Consider the following 8,016-nt stretch of genomic DNA (forward strand, 5'->3'; position numbering starts at 1 on the left):
AGTCATCTTGATGTCTGCTCTGAGGGAGGTTTATTCACATTATCTCATTTAAATTCTCCTTTTTAAGTTAGACGAGACTGGCTGTCTGCTCCCGTCGGTCATGGCGATTGCCCACTTAGCGACCGAATATGTTTTTTCCGACTTTTTGTTGAAGGATCCCACGGATTCCAAATACAAAGGGGTGCGTCTGGAGCTGGCGCTGGACAAGATTGTCACCTTTGTGGCGGTGGGGCTGCCTTTGTTTCTCATCTCGCTCGCCTTTGCTCAAGAGGTGTCAGTGGGTGAGTTGTTTTTATTGATTGTGGAAATATTTATTATTATTATTATTAATAATAATAATAATACATTTTATTTGTATCGCGCTTTTCTAGAAACTCAAAGTCGCTTTACATGTGTACATAAGATAAAAACAGAAAATCAATACTGACAATAAAATAGGAACATGAAAATAAATTAGATAAAATATAAACATAAAATTAGACATTAAAAGCAATGTTGAACAGATGGGTTTTTAGTTCTTTCTTGAAGGTGTTATGATCAGAACAGGCTCTTAGTGATTGGGTTAGTGAGTTCCAGAGTGTGGGGGTAGCGATGGAGAAGGCTCTGTCTCCCCAGGTTCGGAGTTTGGTCCTACAGGGGAGGGACAAGAGGTTGGCGTCGGTGTAGCAGAGGGAACGAGATGGGGTGTGATGGGGGAGCAGATCTGTTAGGTATGAGGGGGCCAGATTATGGAGCGCTTTGAATGTAATTCCATTATGTGGGATCCTAACCGGGACAGATCCTGGAGGGGTTTCTCTGTTTAATACATTGGCATGTAGGGGAGATACATTCAAGGAATATTCTCAAAGCGAGTGATGAACACGGAGAAGGTGTGGCGCATCCGTAGTTATGCGCATCCCACGCCCAGATATTGAGGAATGCTGCTGCTGCTGCTGATGGTGATGGAGACGATAGTGAACTTTAGGGACGTACTAATGGGCAGCTTTAAATACCGACAGAAGTCTTTCCTGCAGGCTCCTGTAATCAGGCTCTGATCAGAATATCTGCGGCCTCAGCAGCAGTTTAGCGAATCTAATCCTTTTAAATCATCATGTCTGCTTCCACCTGGCACAAACGACATAATGGGTTAATAGGAACCTGGGCGAAAGGGTGGGGGCACGTGGAGGAAATCATCTTAAAGTGAATCCAGATAAAGGAACGCAACCATGACTTTTACTCTACCAAGACTCATACTCCAAAGGATAGTCTGCTGACTGTGTAGGCCAGCCTGAACTCTCCATTGTGCATCGCCGTAATTATTGACAGAAAGTATGCTGAAAACATCCCAGCAGCAAATTAGATCACGAGTGCAGAGGAGGACCGGCGGAGCGACTGAAATGTCTGCCACCTTTGACGGCTTCGGCACTTCCTTCGTGTATCCAGGAACCCAGATCAGCTGCTTTGCTCCCAGTAACTTCTCCACGAAACAGGCGACGTACACGGAGTCATTTTGTTGGGCGGCAGTCCAGCAGCAGGCTGACAGCTCACCGCTCTGGCTGCACAAGGTACACGCAAAGGCATGTTGGGATGACTTTAAACGTCATTCCTGCTCTTACATCGTTAGGGTAACGTGCCCCCCCCCCCACCCTGCTTCCTGTGTTCTTTATTATCCAGTTCTTCCCGTACGTTCTCCTCTCCCTGGCCATCCTCTTATACATCCCGGCCTTGCTGTGGCGCTTCACCGCCGCGCCACACCTCTCCTCTGACCTCAGCTTCATCATGGAGGAGCTGGACCGCTTTTACAACCGTGCCATCAAGCTGGCCAAGAATCTCGCCTCCTTAGACTGCAAAGATGCACCCGAGGACGTCCAGAGGTGCCACTTATTTACTCTGTCACAGTTTCACCAGGGATCGGTTATCCGGAGGCTTTTTTGCGTGCTGTTGTCGTGTTGAAAGCTCCGCAGATCAGTTTGCTCTCGTTTCATCGTCGCCACATCACAGTTTTCTGTCTGTTGTTGGTGTTTTTGTGCAACAGTGCTTTGGACCTGACTGAGGGCTGCTTCAAATACCCCTTGGTGGAGCAGTATCTGAAGACGAAGCGCTTCTCTCGCCGTCTCGTGGTCAAGTATCTCGCATGTCGCGTCCTAACGCTGCTGATCCTCCTGCTGGCCTGCCTCTACCTTGGCTACTACATCCGTCTGGCCTCTTTCACCGACGAGTTCTCCTGCGACCTCCGCACGGGGCTGCTGAAGAATGACCCCACGCTGCCCTCGGCCGTCCAGTGTAAGCTCGTGGCAGTGGGCGTCTTCGGTTTGCTCAGCTACATCAACTTGGGGGCGTACGTGCTTCTTGCGCCATTGGTGGTGTGTGCAGTTCTTGGACCGGCTCGACAAAGCTCCAGCTTCCTGCGTCCCTTTGAGATGCTGCCGGGCTTCGGCGCTCTGGGTGCGGTCACACCCGTCTACAACGATCTGAGCATCTATCTGCTGTTTCTGCGGGAGAACCTGAGCCAGCTCAAATCATTTAAGTGTCTGCAGGTGGGTCTGATCCCAGGTACGGAAAGTCCTGAGTTGTAGCTAAGATATCTAACCTACAGCATCTCTTGATTTTGCTTTCGTAACATCGTAGCATGTCTTACTTGCAGGTACTTGAGTTGCTGCAGGAGTCTGCGGATGAGGGGTTTGACACTACGTGCCTATTGCGGACTCTGAGTCAGGTGAAAACCGACGTGTTGGATAACAAGAAGATGTGCGCTCCCAAAAACACTGAAGGAACAACTAAAGCTGAAGAGTGATTCCTCTCAGGTAAGGTTCCAGTGAATCTTTAGTGAAATGAACCGACTGGCGGATATGTGAATATGATTTGTTTCCCTTCAGATCCTCTGCCTTGTTGCTGAATGACTGACCAGAGGAAGGGAAGCCCTGCTGTAATGGAAAAGGACTTCAATGACAGAAAGAAAATCTGGACTTGCCTAATTTGGCTTTCTTTTAAGGTGTTTACTCTCAACACCAGCGGAGGCCTTGACTTATTCACACAGTCTGTATTATTGAACGATTAAAATGCCTCAATTTGAATTCATTTGAATAACGATGCCTTAGATCTGAGGCAGTTTGTTTTTATTCTGATGTGAAATATTTTTATTGTTTTTATCATGCTGATATTCTCAGGATTTACTGCTTTCCCCTCCAATTTATGAGTCGTTAGTCATTTTTCTTTGACTGACTAATCGTCAATGTATTTAAAGCTGAGACGTGATGACATACGTGTGTAAGCAAAAAACAATCATGATGTGATAAGTATTATAAGTATGATGGGAACCACTACACAGCTATACTAGTCTGGACTGTAAAATAGTGGTAACTGTGTGCGCATGTGGAAAACAAACTGGTCTAAACTGATGAACTGATGACAAGGTTTTCATAAATAGCACACAATAGAAGTGAAATAGTTTGTTAAATACATTTTCTGCAGGGTTAATGAGATGAAATTGTATCCTAATAGGTCCAGTCGTTGCTTTGGTCAAAGCATATATTTCTTAAATGTGCCCAGTACAGACAAGTCATGCTGAAATATGACAGATTCTTTGATTTTCATGAACAATAGGAACATCTGTAATTTGATCAAATGCACTGCCATAATAAACATGAGGAACATGTTTGAGTTTATTTTCTGAGTTGTGGACTGATCTTTGTTTTAATGGCGTCTATTGATTTGATTTGATTGATTATTGAATTGCATAATGCTACAATGTAATTGGTTACAATTACATGTGATATTACAAAATATTAGTTACACTCATAAAATTGTCATTTAAATTCCACAGTATTGCATGAAAACGTCGTGGGCGCAGCACTTCGGGTCGGAGTTCCCTCTCTGGCTCCTCTGCAGCCGCAGACAGGGGAACTTGTTTTTGTTTGGAGGCTCCGCCCCCAGGCCCCCGTTGAATAACCTGATTGGATAGCATTCTCTGACGTCACCTCTGTTGTCCAATGCCATTCAAGAATTGAATCTTCGTTTTATTTGGATCGAGCAGCGTCCTAACGTTATAGGAGATTAGTTTGCTCATGCGGTACGTGTTTGTTGCTCTTAAAATCTACCTGGTATTGCGTTTCCTCTGTTGTAACATGTTTTAAGTGTTCACCTAGATGCAGGTGAGTCTGCTTACCTTTTGAATATAATAATAGTTTCGCTATTTTTCAACATTTTGGCTAAGTCCCTTAGCTAGCCACATTAGCTAACCTGACAAGATTAGCCATAGCAGCTAACGGGTCCACCCCCGGCTTTAGTTTTTGTACTTGATTGGAATACATGTAAGTATACATTTTGTTATTTTTACTTTTCAAGCCTCGCTATGCAGTTATATAACGACTTCCGCCGCGCACTTAGGCTAGTTAGTCCGGTTAGCATTCCGCTAATCGGTCCAGTTTTGTGGTCGACTTGCATCAGTCTGTGGCGGGCGGACTGTGCTTTAATCCGCAGTTAAGTGTCCCACCCTGCACCCTAAACCCCGAGGCAGACCGCAGACATGGTAGAGCCGACAACAAAGAAGTTCGCCTCCCTGGAAGAGGAGCTGTGTTTCTGGCAGCATCAAGCAGAGAGACACCAGCAAAGGTGACATTAGGCTACTGAGTCCACAGGCAACTCAAACGCGCACGGTCCATTCTGTTATGTGCTAATCTCGTGTCAGTCACATGCGAGTGGTGTTTATTATCAGGGCTGATGAGGCTCAGGCAGACCTGGAAGAGTTTCAGCAGATGAGTCGCGACTATGAGGCCGAACTGGAAGCCGAGCTGAAGCAGTGCGAGGGTCGAAACAAAGAGCTGCTTCTGGACAACAACCGGCTGCGCACGGAACTGGAGAGCATGAAGGTAGAGCACGTCGATGCAGTTCAGGTCAATGTCCCGGCAGGCCGGAGAGAGCCTGGGGCTCCTGTTACTGACGAAGGCGATGCTGTCCTCACCCCTCTCGGGCACACGCCGGGCACCACCGGGAAGAGAATGTTAATAGAAAAAAGAAATGGGGATTGCTCTCTCTCCTGAGGAAACTGTAATCAGGCCTCTTCTGGAAATATACTTGCACCTGCATTGATTAATCTGCCATGACACTGCAAAGCCCGCGATGCTTGCGTCAGGAACTTTTTGTGTCCAATTTTCATTTGCAGGAGAAATTTGAGATTCAGCACTCTGAAGCGTTCAGGCACATTTCAACCATGGAAGACGATCTGGCTCAAACCAGGGCAGTGAGAGACCACCTGCAGAAATACATTCGAGAGTTAGAACAGTCCAACGATGACCTAGAGCGGACCAAAAGGTCAGTGTGTAATGCTCTGCGTGATTATTTGACCCTTTGAGGTCAGTATTGCTGGTTTGGATCGGCCCACACGCTGGTTTTTTTCCTTCCAGGGCTACTATCATGTCTCTGGAGGACTTTGAGCAGCGGATGAACCACGTCATTGAGAGGAATGCCTTTCTGGAGAGTGAGCTGGACGAGAAGGAGAACCTACTTGAGTCTGTTCAGAGGCTGAAGGATGAATCCCGAGGTACACGCACGCCGACACGCACGCCAACACGCACGCCAACACGCACGCCAACACGCACGCCAACACGCACTCACGGGGTCTTCATAGATCTTCATAGATAAGATTGTTTGGGTTACTGATGATTAAAAGTTAACATTGGTTTCTGTATGAAATAAAACCATTTTGGAGCTAAAATGATCTTTCAGGCCACTTCTTCTTCTTTCTTGCTGTATCTCTTTCCTCCTTCACTACCAGTCTTTATTTCTGTAAGATGGATCATACAGTATGGACCAGCTTGTATTTGCACAATTCTGTTTGAGTATTTGCGTATTAAAATCCAAAAGAAACGCGTGGGTAGTTTCCATCTTGATTCAGCTTTCACCTGAAAGCTGAACTATAGTTTAACTCTGTACAGCCTGGACTAATGAGGGTTTAGTGTTAGCTTGTTGTTGACCTACACTGACTGGACCAGAATCTACTGTAGAATCTGCCTGTTGTTCTGTCTAATCCGATATCTGAGCCACTTTGCAGCTGTAAAATGCAACTAACTTTGTTGTGTGGTTTTTAATGTTCATCTACATTTGACGCCAGGGATGTAAAGACGCATCGAAATAACATTACAGTAAAATGAATTGTGATGCTTTTGTTAAACAGCAGAGGGCGCAGTCTACTTTTGACCACTTGTTTGACGTTTTTTTGTATTATTCTGATGTGGGATTTTCTTTTAAATAGCATTTATAATAATTGTTATTTAAGATAAAATGTAATTTCACTTCATGTGTTAAAAGAGGCTGTATGTGATGTTTTGCAGTTTGGCCTGCATCAGAGTCGTAAAAAAAAGTCATTTTTAAAGATAATATAAAATGTAGTGTTTTTTTGAAGATGTATGTTTTTAAAATTTGCATTCTTTGCATATTTTGTGTTTTGCATTTACACCCTACCTCAGAATGTTTCTTTTTGTCTGTTGGCTCTGTCGACGTCAGAGCTGACATGATTTCATGGTTGTTTTCAGTTTCAACGCTGCAATTAAATATAGTAATATATGGAACGTAATGGGAACTGATGTCCTGCAGATATGTGGCACTGGAATATCTGCCTTTCATGCAAAAGCAGACTCGCAGACTTGTCTGTTCTATTTCTGTCAGACCTTCGCCAGGAGTTGGCCGTTCGTCAAAAGGAGAGGCGGCCATCCAGCAGTTTGGACAAAGACCCAGATCGGGCAGACCTTCCATGCCCTTCTGGGAGCCCCTGCGTTCCCGTCACACCCACCAAACCCAGCAGCTCGTTTGCCACGCCTCCGGCGTCCTACATCCGACGGGGTGAGCAGAAAGACTCCGGGGTTAACGGCAGTCGCGGTGAATGTGCGGCCTTAACGTGTTTCCCTGCTTCGTTTTAGGGGACGGCCTAACGGGGACTCCACTCACCACATCTGCTAGAATATCTGCTCTCAACATTGTAGGAGAGCTGCTGCGGAAAGTCGGGGTAAGAGACGTCTCCTCTAGTCCACAGTGAATGCTGTCGTCTCACCGATCGGATCATGGTCGGTCGGCCGGTATCAGCTGAGTGACGGTTTCCTTGTTCTCTCCCAGAATCTGGAGTCCAAGCTGGCGTCCTGCCGAGACTTTGTGTACAACACGACCGCCAGCCGGCCGGCGCTTCACGCTGGGAGCCCTCCGGGTTCAGAGAGGGGCCCTGAGGGCCAAGCAGCCAGCATGAGCCCCCCCCCTCAGTACGAGAGGTGAAAGCAACGGTCTGGTGCAGCTTCACGCACCCTCGTGAGTTTAATTTCGTTCCTTTTGCTTCATCTTGTCTCGCAGTTTGGTGAAGCGGTTGGAGTTTGGACCAGCCCCCCCCAGAGGAGTCTCCCAGGGGCCTCAGTCTCCTCAGGGAGGGGTCAAGATTCTGCTATGAGGGATGAGGAGAGAAGACAAACCACCTCCACGTCTCCTTCAATAACCTGACCCCCCCCCCCCCTTAACGAATGTAGACTTTGAACTGAGCCGTCTTCCCTCGCGCCCTGCTCAACTGTTTGAACAGGAAGCCTCGCGCTTTGCTCCGCGCCACGCCCATCTTGTGCGTTGACGGGGGCTCCTGCTTCCCTTCCTCTATCAGGAAGCAGAAGCTTGTGTCGTATCACACAATGACGAACTCACTGACCCCGCGGTGGGAGGCGTCCGGAGACATTCCCTCTACAACAGGGACGGTGGGGCCCGGATTTAAGGAGCTACTGCAGTCGTTTTACAACCGACAGCCAGCGAGGGATAGATCGTTGGAACTTTAATATTGGTCAAATCTAAAAAGAAACAGGCCCGTTTAGTTTATTCCTTGGAGCCGTTTCCCAGATAACATCGCGTCGCTATCGATATCGATTGTTTTTCCCCAAGAAGAGTTTGAACCTGCAGAATTTGAGTTGAATTAAATGACACTTATCTTTTGCTGCCAGACGTCTAAAAAACGAAATCAGCTGCTTCTTCTCGAGTTCTGTGAATCTCAAACGGTGACTTTAAATTCCGCCGCCT

General features: G+C 46.8%; 2 protein-coding genes across 2 annotated transcripts; both read left to right on the forward strand.

Annotated features, from left to right (window-relative positions):
* The first annotated feature begins 100 nt into the window (after nucleotides 1-100).
* Nucleotides 101-2,773, forward strand: LOC137906977 (pannexin-1-like). Its single transcript, XM_068751281.1, has 5 exons — nucleotides 101-281; nucleotides 1,423-1,544; nucleotides 1,654-1,853; nucleotides 2,015-2,516; nucleotides 2,624-2,773. Exons 1-5 carry the CDS (start codon nucleotides 101-103, stop codon nucleotides 2,771-2,773), a joined length of 1,155 nt encoding a protein of 384 aa, XP_068607382.1.
* A 1,731-nt stretch (nucleotides 2,774-4,504) lies between these two features.
* nde1 (nudE neurodevelopment protein 1) lies at nucleotides 4,505-7,408 on the forward strand. The gene is made up of 8 exons (XM_068750777.1): nucleotides 4,505-4,590; nucleotides 4,694-4,847; nucleotides 5,141-5,289; nucleotides 5,382-5,518; nucleotides 6,643-6,816; nucleotides 6,894-6,979; nucleotides 7,087-7,235; nucleotides 7,315-7,408. The coding sequence occupies exons 1-8, from the start codon at nucleotides 4,505-4,507 to the stop codon at nucleotides 7,406-7,408; spliced, it is 1,029 nt and encodes a 342-aa protein (XP_068606878.1).
* Nucleotides 7,409-8,016: the final 608 nt, after the last annotated feature.

The sequence above is a fragment of the Brachionichthys hirsutus genome, chromosome 17 (assembly GCF_040956055.1).
Source record: "Brachionichthys hirsutus isolate HB-005 chromosome 17, CSIRO-AGI_Bhir_v1, whole genome shotgun sequence".
In the NCBI taxonomy this organism is placed as follows: domain Eukaryota; kingdom Metazoa; phylum Chordata; class Actinopteri; order Lophiiformes; family Brachionichthyidae; genus Brachionichthys; species Brachionichthys hirsutus.

Excerpts from the sequence above, each read along its gene's own strand:
- LOC137906977 (XM_068751281.1), top strand. The coding sequence starts at position 101 with ATGGCGATTGCCCACTTAGCGACCGAATATGTTTTTTCCGACTTTTTG. Across the intron at positions 1,545-1,653 it reads CACCGCTCTGGCTGCACAAG|TTCTTCCCGTACGTTCTCCT; the intron begins GTACACGCAAAG and ends TTTATTATCCAG. Across the intron at positions 1,854-2,014 it reads GCACCCGAGGACGTCCAGAG|TGCTTTGGACCTGACTGAGG; the intron begins GTGCCACTTATT and ends TTTGTGCAACAG.
- nde1 (XM_068750777.1), top strand. The coding sequence starts at position 4,505 with ATGGTAGAGCCGACAACAAAGAAGTTCGCCTCCCTGGAAGAGGAGCTG. Across the intron at positions 4,591-4,693 it reads GCAGAGAGACACCAGCAAAG|GGCTGATGAGGCTCAGGCAG; the intron begins GTGACATTAGGC and ends GTTTATTATCAG. Across the intron at positions 6,817-6,893 it reads GGCGTCCTACATCCGACGGG|GGGACGGCCTAACGGGGACT; the intron begins GTGAGCAGAAAG and ends GCTTCGTTTTAG.